The sequence below is a fragment of the Hirundo rustica genome, chromosome 2, assembly GCF_015227805.2.
Source record: "Hirundo rustica isolate bHirRus1 chromosome 2, bHirRus1.pri.v3, whole genome shotgun sequence".
Lineage (NCBI taxonomy): Eukaryota > Metazoa > Chordata > Aves > Passeriformes > Hirundinidae > Hirundo > Hirundo rustica.
In genome coordinates this window covers 40,535,970-40,553,527 of record NC_053451.1, presented here as the reverse complement: position 1 = coordinate 40,553,527, position 17,558 = coordinate 40,535,970, and the positions used below count along the sequence as shown (strand labels likewise).

Genomic DNA, 17,558 nt, shown 5'->3' with positions numbered 1-17,558 from the left:
GCACACTTCAACAAAATAGCTTTTGCAGTTAATGAGGACAGATGCACTCTACTGCTTCCCTCAGTGCGGCAAACATTCAACAAAAGAGGGGCTCACTTTTATCTTTCTGATTAATACTACACAAGTCATTTTAAATGGTTCATTCACATGCCACATTACCAGAAAGAGGAAAAGATTGCTCTTTGTACTTAAAGACCATGTGCAGAGTGGAAAAAACTATTCTAGTGTACAGATAAGCAATCTTGTAAAGTGCAATTAGATCTGGCATTTTACCTGCAGTGCTTAAACTACTTTTATCATACAAAGCTGGACAGAACTTATTTAATCAAGCACAATCTGTTAAACGGGTGTGCTGCTGAGTACAGAAAGTACCAGTATAATTAAATCTTATAATGGAATTATATTTTCCTTCTCTGAATCATTGTAAAGCTACTCTTACATAGACTTCCATTGTGATCAAGCTGTAAATCTGCCTTATTAAAATTATTTCAAATGAATAACCACATTTTATATTTTATGTGTTCCTGAATACATCAGCATCTGTACTTTTGATACTCACATATAATAAATTTGTTGTACTGCTACAGAATAATTGAAAGGCTTTTGAAATTAGTAACAGAAAATAGAGACAAACCCTCACAAAGTAGCAAGACCTTTTAATCTCTCTGCATCCCTGAATGATATTAAGATTTTTCATTTCAATATTGTGGAAAGTATAAAGTCACTACTGTCAAACAAATCAGCTTGACAAAATAATTATGCCATATCCAGGCTAATGTTCAGCATGTTCTTGCCACTTGCTGCATTTTCATATCAAATCACAGAATCCAACATGCAAACACAATATTTAGTTTACCGAACAGACTTCTGACCTCTTATTCTCCCTTAAAGCCTTGTCGCCTTTCTTCCAGGTGATAGTTGGCTTTGGAGAGGCTTGTGGCTTGCACTCAATGACAACTTCTTGGCCCTTGGTAACAATTATTGTTTTCCTCATTTGATTGAGTGGAAAGGTGGGAGCTGAAGCTGTTAAAAAAGAAGTATGTTAACTCTACCGAGAACAATCAGAGCCTTCTGTTTCCTTCTGTTCTAATAGAAGGTTAGAAAAATAGGTTTGGTTTTGGAAATAGAATTTCCATGTTTCTCTTTGAAATTATTGTGTAAAAGTTGAAATTTTACAAAACGCCTGAAATCAGCAGCCAGGATTATATGGTAGGTTTATAATTTAATCCAGCTGCAGATTATTGAGAAATCTTTCACATCAGCAGATTAGAGTAAAATTACTTGTGAAATCAAACAACTTCAGAAATTAAATGATACAAATGTTTTAAATACACTTTTCTCATCATTTTTAAAATCAAAATCTAGTTAGAGGTAAATAGTTCAAAATGAAACAACGTTTTAATTCCACAGCTATCCAAAATGCAGTCTCTAGAGTTAATGCATACAACAAATATTACTGTTAGAGAAATGTTACGGCTTTCATTTCTTGTAGTTGTCTGAATACTGGGAATTTAAATATGAGAACTTCTTAATAAAAATATTTAATCATGTCTTGTTCTTAGTACTTAACTTTTTAAGAAGTCCCATTGTTTACAAACAAAAGCTAAGCTAATAAATGCATTAAAAATTGACACTAATTACTGTAATTTTATACCGAGAAAGGACATTAGTTCTCAAGTAATCTCATTTGATTGTGCTTTTCTTGAAGTACTTTTGCAAAGCCAAAGGCCCCTATCTCAGCTGCACCAACCGGGACATTACACTTCATTGCCTCAATTATGTAGGAATTTCCTACCATTATTTCAGTTAATCCTCATACCAGAGATATTTATATGGACAATTTATTCTGTTCTTTTCCCTTTGGTAAGGCAGAAAATTAAACACAACTGCTTCTTTAATACAATATTATGGTTGAAATTTAACAGGGGTACAATCTTACAAGTGAGAAAATGAAAAGCTAATTTTACTGCAGCAATAGACATGGTCTAATTCTGATATTTAAAAACATCAAAGAAGGTGTGCAACTACCTGAAATACTAGGTATACCTATTTTATAACAGATGCAAGGAAAATGAGCAAAAGAATGCTGTAGCCAATAGGTTTGCTGAGTGAATTACAAATTCATCACCAAAAAAGGTGATGAAAAGGGAACAATAGTGCTGGTCTTGGCTTTTAACTTTATGGCTATAAAGAAATTATTTTAAGACTTATCAGTGAAATTCTATTGTTGGCCAGCTAGGATATAGCTGAAATGTACTAGAAATGTTGTTCCCCAAAAGAGCCAAATGTTAGCTGAAATACAGTATATTTCTGCAATTATAGCTTTGTTACTCAGTTGACTGGGAGTTTATAGGAACGATTCTCATGTGCAGGTCTAATCTCTGATACGGCCATTAAACGACTTTGGTGGACAATTTTCTTCCTGCTACATCATACCCTAATAAAGGATCTCAATCCTGTGGAAGGGCACTTATCACTGTTGTTCCATTGCATGTTGTTACAGTTTGCTTTTAGGAAAATTAAGAGTGTTGCAAAGTTCTTCAAGTTTTTCTTCATTAACTGCCTGCTTCAGCTTTTGGATGATGACATTTTCATCATACTTCCAGGTAACACTACGTAGTGTATTTTCTTTTCTGTGGAGGATATTCACCCAAGTATGTAATTTATATTATTCAATCAGTTTTTTTGATCTGATAAGAAGTGTTTTGAAATTAAAATCATGCCTAATTACCCTTGAATAAAGGCCAAAGTAGATAATAAGTTAATTTTAAAAGAGATTAAAATGTATTTATTTTCTCTAAATTTCATCTCCTGCACATAAGTTTGAGGGAGTAAAAAATATTTTTCCATTTATTTGAACTAAAATAGCGTTATAGGAGAAATATTCACAAAATGTTACTGAGTCAGTTATGTATGAATGAAAATTTTTGGTTAACAGAAGGCCTTATTCTCTCTGGGGCAACAAAGGACTCACCCACACCTAAGTAACAAGAATAAAAATAAACTATTTTTATCTGCTCTGCTGTTTGGACTGTCAGAAGCTGTTCCTTGTCACAGCAGTCTAAGGAAAAAAAAAAAAAAAATTCTCCAAAGGGGAAAAAAGAACAACTTATTTTTTTCCAATACTCACCCAAAATCTTCAGCTCAGCATTGGCATAAATCGTACCATACTTATTTTCTGCTAAGCACTGATACATTCCAGCATCTGAGACATTCACGCTGTGGATCATCAGAACACCATTAATCATCTCAATCCTGCTCTGTAATAGAATTTAAAAAAAAAATTAAAATTATTCTGTAAAAACAAAAAGGCACTGGAAAATTGTTGTGCTGTTAGTTTAAGGTGAAGCAACAAAAAAGGACCTAAAATGAAACTGAGCAACAAGTTTCCTTGGGCTTAAATTTTTTGTTATAAAAGAGATTACAAGAAAAAAAAGCCCAAAAATATTTCACAGTAAATATTTTCAGAGTAATTTCACTACATTCAAAGATTAATTTTTTCTGTTTGCTTGTGGTTTTGCTGTCACCCTTACATGATTTTCGGAAGCAGCTCATCCCGGGAACTTTAAAGGGGTAAAAAATAATTTGTGGATGTAATATATCTGATGATCTTCAAATATGTAGCAAATTTTTGGTCTCAGTCATGGTGTTATTTTCATAAAAGCAGACATGAAAGATGTCTTGCATAAGTAAGAATGAAAGGATCCAATTGCTTTCATTATTAGTAAAATTTTCTTATTTGATAGGCCCACTAGTGGAAAATAATTACCACAACTGGAAGAGAAAGGACATCAATAGCTGTTTATGGAAGTGAGTATTTCGTGAAGTTATATATGAATAATTTGAACTTCTATAAAACAACTCTAAGTTTCATTATAACAGTTGCTGTCAGTTAAAATTGATAAGGCATAAATTGTTTGGGAATGCAGAGGAAATTATGATAAAAAATTCAGTTTGTTCGAAGCCCTCACCCAGCTCAAAGTAAAATTTATTTTGAAATTTCAGAGCCTGGAGAAACTAATGGTTTGGAAAATCAGAGAACCAGAAAAGTAGAGATATTTAAATTGCTTCAATTTCAGCACTAATAGCTCCATCTAAAAAGGCAGAAATGAATAGAGTAACCTTATTTTCAGTGCCTCGCAGCTTCAAATGTAAACTGTTTTTATGTTTCTTTTCTGGTTGTTTGCATAATTGGTTGACATTCACAGAAAGATAGAAGAGACATTTGTTGAAAAGGAAGACATTACATCTTTTATATTCATAAATCCATTCTGTGAGTTCATTTGCAAATATAGGCATTTTCTCCCAGAATCAAGCGTTATTTTAATCTGAAAAAATAGATTAAGTAAATTTACAAAACTTTTCTTTACTCTAAATAATTTGAGACTATAAAATGGAAATGTATTAGGCAAAAAACCCACATGACGTGGGATGATACTTTGATGATTCAGTGAGAGAAAGAGAAAAGTGAAATAAAAAACAAAACATACCATCAGTGTTTTTTTTTTTTTTTTTTTTGGGGGGGGGGTGGGAATTTTATTTATGTCTAATTCTAAAATATATCTCGTGGGGGAAACAGCAATATCAGAATATTTTAGTAAAACACATTACATTCTAGGAGTCTTACATGAACCATTTTAATGTCTTCATGATGAGCTCTGTTACTTGCAGAGAACAAACTGAGTTGAAAATGTGATGGCCATCATACTTTTTGCATTAAACAAACAACAATTCCTGAAGAATTTTCAGTACTTCCTTTAACTGACTCTATCTGAATGAAAGGAGAAGCATCCCACATGTAGGTGACTCTTTGTCTAGTGTACCTGTGGCCAGAGAGGAATTCCATTTTTCAGCCAGCGATATGTGGGCCTTGGCTTTCCAGTGGCTTTGCATTCCCATCGGAGCTGATCTCCACTGTCTAACTGTGTATCATTAAGTTTCTCCATCCAGTGGGGATAGGCTGCAAGAAAAAAGCGCCATGTTAGAGTCCCAGGGTACAAAGTGGTAAGACTCTAGATGATGTGCAAAGATCTAATCAATTAAAAAACTTAAATTAATGGCCTTTACAAGACTTACCTTGCTCTCAGAACAAAGTACATTAAAAGAAAAAGGCCTAAACCAAAAGAGACAGTAATAAAATTGACAAACTTCAAACTTTAAAGGAACTGCTGTAATGGTACTGTGTAGTGAGCAGTAACATGACCAAGAAAAGAAACCTGCCTGATTTAATAAAATCCAATGGATTAAACTGCAGTACTATATAATATTGAGTTCATTATTTCTGAATGTAAGACAAATATCTGGTAGTCACAATTAAACATTTAATAATTAACAAGACCTAAGATGTTTGACTTATGGTAAGGAGGTTAATTGTCATAGGCAGTGTTTCATGTAGTTTTCTCAGTTTGCAAGGAAATAATTTATTTAGCCAGGGAATGACTGGGAATTTGGTAAGCTTTTTTCACATATTTTTGTTAAAATGTCCTAATTTTAATTCCTATTTCAAGGGAGAAAATGCTTTTAATATTTTTAAGCACAGAAGCCATGGGATTTCCAGCATTCATCAGGAACATAAATTACACAGTAAATCAATCTTAAACCAGTCTTTTTTTAAAGGCAGACAACTGATAGCTGTACATGTGGTCACTAGTACCTAGCTTTCATGAAATAATTCATCAAAAAACAGGGGAATTTTTTCTCAGGGAAGTAGAACTTTAATGTGGCAGTCAATCAGATAGCTATTTATAGGATATTATAATTTGGAAAACATTATATGACTCAGTGAGAAACTGAGCATTGATATGCAGAAATTAAAACCATGCTTAAAAGCTAGCTTTTGGGTATTCATATTGTAGCCATATCACTTTATTTAACACAGAGGGCGATGACAATAATTAACTTAAGGATATAAAATGCTAGTTTGAGATTTTTGTTGTTGTTGTTGTTTGTTGTTTTTCCAAATCCTATAGAATAAGTAGTTAAAAGGCATTGCTAAAGGGATGTAAAATTCTGCATGGTGGGAACTGAAGTCCAGATCTGTCATAACAAAGTCTCTGCTTCAAATGACAGATAATTGATAATGTACTTAAACATGGGGAATTGAGTTTAAAAATAAATCTTTGAATCTAGCTAGCATTTGACAGGTCATCAATCAAAGGCGTGTGAAGATATGAAAAGGCATGACAGGTGACTAACTGCTTCAAGCTTACATCTTGTGCATAGGTGATAAAGAAAGTGAACGAGGTGTCTATCATTCCTAAGCAGGGAATAGTCTGCTCCAGAGTCTCAGACCAGACATTTGTCAGAAGCTGGAAACATATTAGAAGAATCGCTCATTTCCTTTCTGGTAGAGGAGCACAGAGAGATTGACCCAGCTGCACTCCCAAACCCAAGACAAAAAACCTCTGCCTCCTTATTCTTCCTTATTACAAAGGCAATGCATGAGATTCTCTATATGTGCTCTGCTGTGCTGAATTTCTTCTTTCTAAAGTTATAACAAAGGGTCCCACAAAAATCTGTGGGAAGAAACAAGGCTTTGGGAGTCCCTGCTTATTTCTTCTCTGTTATCCTAAAAATATAATTCAAGTTCATTGTATAGTTGTTGTTCTCATTATGAGTGCTTCAATATGCACAAAGGAAGCATGCTGGGAAGAAACTATTTCCTTTGAAAATAACTACATTAATATGATTCTGGAAGATGAGAGAGTTAAATGTGTAGCAAAAAAGTCATAAAAGACAGCCAGTGGTACCATAAAATCATGCAAATAATTTCAAAGAGGAACTAAACCATTCCTATTTATATTTACTTATTTTCATTATTTTGATGTTCTGTAAATTTTACTATTTGACCCAAAAACATATATAATCTCACAATTCTATGTTGAATCTGAGCTCAGGAGGGAGAGTGTTTTTGAAATTTCATTCCATTTTAGGTTTTTTTTTTCCAAGTTTATTTTTTCTATTATTTTAGTGTATGTTAATAAACTATTTGTTAATTTTAAGGTTGAGCCTGCTTTGTTTTTACCTAGTCTCTCTCCCACAAAAAGAGTAAGTACCAAGACCAAAATTTAGTGAACGTGAAACCACTACATTAATTGGTGTTTCTGCCTGGTTTCAAATTAAAACTATGACACTCATCATGAACCCCAGTGTCCAGAAAAGAGTATGCACGTTTTTACACTGAAACAAAGCTGCCCCAAGCCTGGCTGCAGACCTGTCCTTTTCAGAACTGCTGCTCCCTCCCCTTTCTCTGTGGCTGTCTTGCTAACACAATTGTGGCACAGGTTCTCTTCAAGTTACACACTTGCAAATCACACTGGTATGACCAATTGGTCAGAACGACCTTTTTCCATTAGCTGAGGTATTTCTACTTTATTTTTCCTTGTAGCCTAAATGGGCTTTGGAGTCACATTTTTTTAAGCTGTTGAACTTGCCATCAGTGAAGGCAAGATTCCCACCTCTTTGAGAATAAAGTAGCAAAGCATTAGGTAGATGTAGCTGGAATAGAGCTAAAAGCTTGACTGAGAAAAATACTGTTCATCACTTTTTGGCTTCTGTTTCTCCCTCTGTGTAGTCCTTCCTCTACTTTATCACAGACAATTCCCTCTCTGCTCATTAGCAAGGGTCACTCCCTATAAAATCATAACTTTTGTTCTAAAATCCTATCAGTACTTTTAAAGTTGAAGCATTTAACTGAATGTACAGCCTCTGATTCAATGTACCATTTTCGGGTCTTTTTTTTTAACAAGTATCTTAACATAACCCTGATATAGGTGTATGCAAAGAAAACTTCATTCCATAATCACACTTTATTTTAATTAGAAAATTTAACCAGATTTCAGAAGTAACAAGTAATTTTTGTCTTATAAATAAAACATTCTTCTTGGGAAAAAACAAGCTGTCTGACTGCTTTTTAAATCTGTCCAGTGAAGAGTTTTGTGGTGATTTTGGGGTGAAATTTAGATTATTTCTCAAGCTTTTAAGCAGCATTTTGTCTGAGGAAAAAATGAGAACAAAATTTTACATAGACAAATGACTTAAAATAATGTCCTAAAATGTGAATGAATATTGAGTTTGGGATGAAAAAGAAAATTATTTTCCTGTATATGAGATTAATTGGGAAGAGTAAAGTAGGAGAGGCATATCAAGAAAGATAAGTGAGAAAGTCAAGCCAGAAAATTTAAAACTAAATGTACAATTTTGACTACAAAATATCTTCTCTTGCCAGTTTTACTGTGTGGGACTAACCTGTAGTGGCAGGAGTGGACTTTTTCCCATGCAGTTTTTATAAGGGAGTAATTAAAATAGATTTAAAAATTAGTATGGTCAGTTACACTGCATTACAGAATATTGCTGTTGTCAGATGCTTGTTCCACTCTTGTGTTATGGCAATTCTCCCCTCCAGCTGCCAGGAAGGCACTGCTGTGTGCAGGATGAGGGAACTGATACAGCCAAAAGAAAAACAGCCAAAAATGTGTTTTTATAATCACATCACCACCCCCTGCTGATCCTGGCAGCAGTGAGTAGGTAACATAGAAAAAAACCCAAAAAGTTAAGAGTGAGAGGGGAGTAGAAATTGCACATACCAGTGCTTACCATTGGGAAAATGGTGCTAGCTAGAATTTGAGGAGAAACAGAAAGGTTAATGGCAAATTTATCCACTCATGTTTTAAGTTTTGTGCTCTCTTCTATTAATCAACTTGAGATTGAAAAAAAATTCACGGAAACTTACAGTCTGAACAGATCAATTGGGGGAAACTCACGCCTCTCAAAATGTTACCTCCGCTGAGGCGTAGCGACCTGGTTCAGGAACGACACGGCAACCACACCCAGCTGCTCGGACCACCAGCTCACAGACACCAGCGTGGTGGACGGCTAATGGCGTTTATTAACTGGTTACATGGAGTTATAAAACCTCTGTTTGCTACATCACATCCATCTGCTTACGTTACAGGTTAGGTATTGCTTACCTTATCAAGGACACTAACCAACTAAGAGTTGAGGGAGCGGTTCTGTCTGCCCGTACAACGCGATATCTTCCGACCGCCTGTCCCTAATCTCCCACATCAAAATATGTTGCAATGCATAAGAGGATGCCTGGTGTCTTAAGAATTATGTTTTTATTGCCTATAGCTGAATTTGCACTAAGTGCTGAGACTACAATAATGTGAAGTTGTCAGCATCCGAAACACTGCTTTCTGAACAACATCCGAATTGTCAGCTGCATCAGGCGGTCATAGTGTGTCTGGATTGCAGCAGCAGGTTAAGAAGCGAAGAATCACTAGTTTGTGATTAAATGTGACTAGACAGGCAGACTGGGTGTCCTGGGCTTTCTCCAAAATACTCCATGGCGACCCAGATCAGACACAACTGACAGGATGAAGAAGATCCAAACAGACAGCAAGTGAGTTTCTACAGAGATATGCAAATTTTGAGACCATGGTATGACACAGCTGGTCCTACAAACTGCTCTGAAATTTTACAGGAAACCCTTGGTAATGAATGATGGCCTACATCTGAATTTCTGAGCCAAAGTAATTGTTGTCACCTGGAGGAATAAGATGTCAGTGTTGTTATGAACAAAAGGTACAGCAGAACAGGCCGTTTCAGATAATGGCCCCAAATCCTGCAACATCAGCTGTCAGCTAAGGAAGCTGAGGGTTTTGTGAAGTTACGTTTGGTTAAATTTTGTGTAGAAACCTCTGGAAAGAGTAGCCAAGGTTTGTAGGCCAGTGAGCCACCAGTGCTGTCTTCATGAGCATTGAAGGCTGAGAGTGGCTCCATGGGAAGTATTTTATCTCGAGGTCAAGGAAAGGCACTTGTAGGGGGCTCGTAAAGTCTGTGCTTCTTGTCCTGTTGTATTGGAGGTCACTGCTGGTACTACCCACCTGAAAGCCCTCTGTAACCTGTTCTGACCTTGCTGCCTGCTGATGCAGATAGGTGAAACAAAGTACCAGTCTCACATGTCTGTTAGCAGAGGAATGAGACAAAATGAAGTGAACTCTCTTCCTGAAGTCTTAAAGTTGTCCTAATATTATTGCAAAAAACACCAATGAACTAAATTTGTGCTCTATCCTGTAAAGGGAGAGACTCTAAAAATATAATTTAGACAATAGTGAAGAATGAAAAATTCATATTTCTATCTAAACAGAATAGGACAAAACTAACATTGTAAATATGGATTTGAGTGCCACGTTTAATTCTGCTCAAAGCAAAAGGCTAATGAGAGATGAAGAGTTGTGTAGAACACTATATCATGTTTGCTGTCATTTTATGCCACTGATCTGCATGGTGCTCTTGATGAAATAATTTCATTTTATAGCATCTTATCTTCTCTCTTGAAGAGCACCTCTTATATTCTTTTAACTTGGAAAGAGGGAAGCAGAGATAATTATAGCACCTTTTTACACTGCTTTGGCATCCAGTAGTTTCACAGCTCTAGAAAACAGGTAGGAAGTGTATGAGCTGGGATACATCTTATAACTCAAATTAAATATTCTGAATTTTTAGCATTTTAAGAAACATTGTAGAAAAAGACCAGCTGCTGAATTCCCCTGCCTGTCAGCTGCCTTGCAAGGGCTGCTATACTTCTATGGAAGCAATTTATAGTAAGAATTTGAGAAATATTTGTGGGGTATTGTCATAATAGGAGACATAGAGTAAGTGCTGGGCCTTGACTGCTGTTTTCAGCAAAAGTCTCATAAACCCTTTTCTGCAAGTGCGAGATGGAAAATCTGAAACTGAATGCACAGACTGTCATCTTAATCATCACATAATTTTTCCAGCATATACAAAAAAATTGAAGACAAAAACCTGCCCTGGGCTCCCAGTGGATGAGAATGAAAAGCAAGGAAAGAATCATGATCCAGGGATATGCTGATGCTCACTAAAATCAACTGAGTTAAGATAAAGACATTGGAAAGCCAGAGGAGAGAGAAAAATGGATTATGGACCTGAAAATATTGACATATGTAGAAAAAAATCTGAATATACTATACTGGTCTATAGTTATTTAATGAAAGTGTGTAACAAAGAGAGAGAACTCTGTATAGTTAGTAATGGAGAGAAGGCAGTAAGAAGCCCATCATATGGGCTGAAATCAGGAAATGAAAAAGAAAATTGATTAAGAGGAGAAACTTCTTAAACATATCCATTACCTTGAGGATCTAGGTATTGCAACATTTGGAATTCCACTGGCTGGGACATTGAAAGACAGAAAACAATTCAGTTTGAAAGATCTGTTGCATAACCTCCCTCAGTAGACCTTTTCTACTAGGTATTTAAGGTTGTAGCATTCTGGGAATGACAGAAAGTATTGTGGCTTAAACTGATTAAACGTAGTGAGACTCGAGCTGACGTGATATATACTAAACTTTCACTTGTAAGTATTCATGGTATGTATTACATAGGCTTTTTTTTTCCCAGACTCTAGAATGCAGCAACAGTATAACATATAATTCATGGGGTTTGTTAAAGGCTTGTATTTTCAGGGTCCTTTTTTTATTTTCAATCTCATGGGTGACTTGATCTTACTTTTATGGTCACTCAAAAATGTTTTTCAGACCTTAGAAGATGTTGAACACTTTGTGAAAATCAGAAATTTTGGAAATTGTGCATGATTGAGAATTTTCTGGAAAAAAAACAAATCCTTCTTCAGCTCTCATTCCAGTACAATGAACTTGACAAAGCCTAGCACCCAATCATTGCACAGGTAAAATGTTAATAAAAGTGAGATAATAATCCTAAAATGTCTCCAGCATTGTTTTCTGATAGATAATTCATGTTTAAGCTGCATGTTATATCCAAATTAAAGAAACAGACTTTTAAAATTATCACTATACTCTTTAATTAAATACAAACAAAGAAATCCTATGTGAAATTGTGTTTAAGTAAAGTCAACATTACTTATATTTCAGACTTTAATGAAATACTAAGGAAAAAAAATATATACCCTAATTCTAAACCATTGTTGGTATATGATGTATACTCAGCATATCAAGGTATCTTGTTTCTACTGAATCTTGGAACCCTTCATGTGTAGCCAAAGCCTTAATTGTGGACAAAGGATTTCAGCTCAGTACTGTGTGCAGTTACACTTACTGTATACTTGTAGCTGTCCTCTGAAGACATTTCTTCCACGAGAGTTTTCAGCCTTACATTCATACATTCCTGAGTCCTCTAGCTGCACATTAGGTATTTCAAGCACAGCTTGGGATTTTCTCAGGCGGGCTTTACTTGGATTATGACCATTAACTTTCCTCCAAGAGATTGTTGGAACAGGGCTGAAATATTTAGTAAAATTAATGTTAACACTCTTCCACTGTTGAGGATATAGATTCTGTTATCTGGTACTTGAAACACTTAATAATCTTAGTAGCAATAAAACATAATCACAATTGAGGTTCATATAATGGTTGATATAGTTCACTTTCTATAGGGAATGCTTAATAAATGGATTGCTACATGGAATGTGTCTCTTTCATCCATGAGGGAGGCTGTTTTATTGAGATCAAATAAATCACTTGAAATTACTCTCTCCAGAGTTTCTTTAGCATTCTATGATTTACTCCTGAATGCTGCCACTCTATAGGTCAACAAAAATAAAAACTTCAAAACGTGGATAAATTTAGCAAATTTCAAAACATCCCAATTTTCCTGCAATGAAACTGCTGTTCAGGTCAATCAATGAAAACCTCTGTCTAGGTGGGGAATTTCAATACCACTCCTTCTTGGGTAAACTTAAGCAACCAAAGGTATGGAGACATTTTTTTTACAATATTCTACAAGTTGCAAAACTGGATATGTGCGAAGAGGTATTAATGGCACAGCTGCTTCTATCTCACAGCTTTATAACCTTGCTTGTGGTCAGAAGGGTTTTTCACTGCAGCTTGCAGTTCCACAGAGGTCTATGAGGACCCTGGGTCGTTTGCATTCATACTCAGGGAAGAAATGCAGTAAATAATGTTTGCACTCATAAAATTTTATTTTTAGCTCAAAAACTCCTCAACCATTGTGGGCCTTATGGTACAGACATATTTTTCTAAATATGGCAGGAATTTATGAGGAAAGAAAAAAAAAAAAAAAAAAACAGAGAACAGTTAAAAAAAATATTTGATTGTGAGCTGAAAACTGCTTCAGGTACTCCACAAGAAGCTTGGAGGACACCAGATCAGAAAATGGAACTTTTTTTAAAAACATATTTTATATTTATTTCTAGTCAAAGCTTAGATATAAACACAGGACCTTGTGGCAGTTAAATGAGGAAAAGCACTTCATAATAGTTCAAATTCAAATTCATTTAGATTAAATTCATACATTTACAGCAAGTGAAAGTCAGCAAATCGTGACAGCAATTCATTTAAATTCAGTTTTGAAGTTTCATTAAGAATATCTTCTTTCTCTCAATATTTCAGGGTATCCAATTTGAGACACAAAAATTAAGTATGTGACAAGCAAGTTCTGGTACTTCTTCAACCAGTTAGAATCAAGGTGTGAGTTACTGCAGTTGGACTCAAACTTGCTGACAAGATGATTCAAATTCTAGTACTTTATAGAGATTTAGAGAATTCCCAAACCTGTAATTGATTATCAGAAGATTTGTCTAATTTTAACTCCTGAGTGCCACATAAAACTGAATTTCACTAAGTCTACTAACATCATTATCTTACAAAACCAACATATAGTCCCACATGGAATTCATTTTAATATACTAGAAAGAGATAAGAATGATTTCCCTTATCAGTTTGCTGCACTGATTAATTAACCTGGCAAAATGAACTTTATTGTGTGTGTGTGTATGTATTAATCTCTGAGACATGGTCCCTACAATATCTTGCTATTATTGCAAAATGATCTTTTATCACTGTCCCCACAGAAGAAATACATGTATGGAACTTTTGTTGTTGTTGTTGTTTGTTTCTTCTTGCTAAACAAAGCAGGCTGGTCTCTTTTCTTTCTAGCACTCCAAAAATGTATATATTTCCTTTCCACCACTCCAATTATGTGTATATTTTTCTTTTTATAGACATTTGTGGATCATGTGATGGGTGTGGATCATAAGATCTCTTTTTTTTTTTTTTTTTTCCTCTCTTTGTCACCATAGACGCTTTCTCATTTTTAACTTTAAATTACTTTCTTGATGACTGATTTCAAATTTTGGTGTCCCGTGGGTTTGGTTTAAGGACTCTTCTACAGCTTGTATGGTTCTAATTTATAAAGTTTGCTTCCTATTAGAAGTTATTTTACATACTTTTATATACTTTAGGCTTTCATAATTGAAAGAATTTCATTATATCCCTAAATCACATGTTTATTTTGAGAAAGGGGGGAGGTACAAATAAGAGTAATGTCAGAATTTTAAAATAGATCCGAGCACCTAGTATTTCAAGAATATTTTAAATAGGAGTGCGTAGATTATTTTTTCTATTCTCAGTTGGTATAGATTGATGTTGTATTTTGAAATATTTCATCTACTACTGTAATTTCAATTCCTCTCCACATGAATTCTCTTTACCATGCATCACTGACCTGAGCTGTGCCTTCAAACCCACAGGTTCACATTATAATATATCTTGAAAACCTCTGAATGCCTATGGAGGCTAGAAAAAACCCCTTTATTTTCTTATGCCTTTCTATCTTGCAACTTTGTTAAATATCTTTAATTATTACAGAATAATTATGAGGGTGAAAATGTTGAGGACTATAATGAAATTCTTCTGTCAGATGCTTTCCAGGAACGTCTATCAACCATTGATATCCATAGAATGTCCCATATAAATCTGTTCAGAGTTTAATGAGACGCAGTAACTACTTTTCCTTTCATTTGGTTTTTAAAAGATAGTTATTACTCATGAAATAGAGCTGCTGTGAGTATGGTGACTTAAAAATTAAAAAAAGTATAGAAGCAAATGGTGATGAGCTTGCAGCCAGTGTGCAGGATCAAGTCCAGGTCTGCAAGTCACTTCAACAGATGCCCATGGTTGCGCTGAAAATATCTATTGCAGATAGGAGTGTCACATATTAATGCGGACATGCTTTATCACCACTATTTTTTCTTTATGGCACAGAGCAAGGACAGTGCCTGCTTGGCTGCATATCCAGTTCCACAGCATTTTCTTCATGCTTTTAATTATGGCATGTTAGAGAATCTCTAACATCTATAACAGTGCCATGTATAAAGATGATTAATTTTCTATAATGGTTCATTATTTGCAGTGAATTACACTCCAGAGCCTCTCTTTACTGGTTGATCAGAGACTAAACTGATGTCTCAATCTTGACACCTAACTATTCAACAGCTAAATTTAGATAAAGTAGTTGTCCAATACCCTAAGTTAGATGACATAACTGACAGTTTTGCTGATTTAAGATTTTTTCCAGATTCTTAAATTTGAGTTCATCATGAACAAATGAGTCACCTGATTAAGGTGTAATCAAACAAGAACAGAAGAACCACAACAGGCAAAAGTATTGGTTTGACAACTGGTGAGAAAAGTGGAAAAGCTATTCCACAACCTTTTGGATTTGCATTTAAAAGTTAGGTAATTGTATTTACTCTTGATAAAATCACAACAGCACAGGTAAAAAAAATAACACAAAAGAGCTGAATATCTCCTCCTACGTAATCAGCATTGTTCTCATTGCAAAACTCCATCCATATTTCTGTCATCATAATATTGTAGATGCTATTTAAATGTGAGACTTAGGAGGTATTGAGCCATCATGTCTGTTAAAAAGTTATGGAAATAAGCTCTGTTTTTTCCTCAGCCATCCAGTAACCATTTTTTTCTAGTTCCTGTATTACACCCTACCTCAGCATGTGATCAGGGGCATTCTGAAGTGGACATTCTTCTAAAAAGTATTAAAGAAACCACAGGTGAATTATCACCAGCATGTGACTTGATCAAGGCTGTTGAGAAGAGGGTCTGAAACAACTTGAAAAGCAAAGGACATATGATATCTGCTGTTTTACTAGAGGGGATAATACCTGAAGAATTCATGATTTTAAGTCAGAGACAATGCTCTGAAGCAGTAAATTTCCTTGAAAAGATGACATGTATTTGTCAGGTGTTCATACAGATCTTCAGGGCCACACTGCTGCAGTAGAACTGTGCCATTTTTCTCTGTTGCAAACTTTGTCCAGGCAGATTATCTGTAGCTAGCACATTGGTCTGGGATGTCCTGACTCTGCATTACAGATATGGCCAGCATATGTGTACAGATCCAGAAGATCTAGTTACAATGAATAAAAAAATCCCCAAAATCATGAAATCCCATCAATGAGGGTGCAAACGTAAATACAAATCTAGCATGTCTGAAGAGTGTAAGATGGCTTTGAACCTGCTGATCAGATAGAGAGTTTGAAGATAATGAGTGTGATGATTTCCAGAAGTGCTGCATTTAAGGCTCTTGCGCCTTATACATTTATATAAAGGCTTTCTGACAAAGTACAAAAATGTACATATTGTACATATGCCTTGTACCATATAAATTTATTTCTTTGTGGGAAATCCCGAAGAAAAACATAACACAGGTAACTCTGGTGGTCTATTCTTGAGAAATGCTAGAATTTTTTTTCTTCTGATCCTCTCAGACACTGACACAGAGAGGAAGTCTACATGTATGCTTCTGGAGAGTAAGTTTGAAATGCAAAAGCTCCTCCATCTTTAAACTTACAGCAAAGCTGCACAAGTTATTCAGTACAGTTTTCAGTAGCATTTATAAATTTTCTTTGATGATTCTCAGAGAGAAAGGGAAGGGAATGGTAATATTGCTTCTTCAAGAATCATGTTCTTCTACTGATAGGGAATTACAGTTTGGAAGTTTTTCTCCCATTTTCATTATGCCATAGGTAAAAGTAATCAAATCTATTTTTTTTCTATTTAGAGTGAGGCAGAATGAGGCCTGAAAGTGCTACTTGAGATTTGCCAAAGAATCTTTATTACAGTGCTATGAATGATTGCAATATTTGGGACAATATTATAAAGTCTATTCAAGAGCAAGTCCACCTAAAAGAAGACAAAAATAAATCCAGCCTGAAAACCAGGAACAAAATTCAGTCTGTCTCTAGCACCTTATAACATAAATACTTATTTAACATGAGCTAAAAATGAACTTTAAATGGATGAAAGTCTAAGGAATATTTATTTGATATAAACAATATGTGATATTGATGGAAAAAAAAAGAAAAAAGAAAAAATTATCCTGGATCTATTTTTGGCATATAAACAAACTCAACTTGAAGATGACACTCCTGTCTTTAAAAAGGTTCCTTCCTCTCATCACAAGCTTATCTTGAGGGGAAAGGACATCCCTATGTATGACATTGACAAATGCTGTTCTGCAGAGAGTGTTTATATCCCTCTTGCAATTATTTTGTTATCAATAAAATTTAAAACTGACTCCCACAGCTTCCAGGTCTGGCATTTGCTAGGATTAACAAAATATTTTTCCCGTAGAGAAAATTGGTGTGATGGGACATGGAGCAACATGATTTTTTGTCCTATGGAACTTAAGTATTTCTCTATCAGTTTTGTATCTATTGTGCAGTTTCATTTTGG

The 17,558-nt window shown here is 34.9% G+C and overlaps 1 protein-coding gene across 4 annotated transcripts in view; it reads right to left on the bottom strand.

The window, feature by feature from the left end:
• The window catches only part of CNTN5 (contactin 5), a 611,680-nt gene that overhangs the window by 119,761 nt on the left and 474,361 nt on the right, over positions 1 to 17,558 (bottom strand). For all 4 annotated transcript variants that reach the window (XM_040056169.1, XM_040056168.1, XM_040056171.2 and 1 more), the window contains exons 10-13: positions 12,100 to 12,281; positions 4,824 to 4,960; positions 3,131 to 3,260; positions 873 to 1,023 (exon numbers count right to left, since the gene is read on the bottom strand). In XM_040056169.1, the coding sequence (XP_039912103.1) occupies positions 873 to 1,023; positions 3,131 to 3,260; positions 4,824 to 4,960; positions 12,100 to 12,281 (600 nt within the window). The remainder of the gene's footprint in view (positions 1 to 872; positions 1,024 to 3,130; positions 3,261 to 4,823; positions 4,961 to 12,099; positions 12,282 to 17,558) is intronic.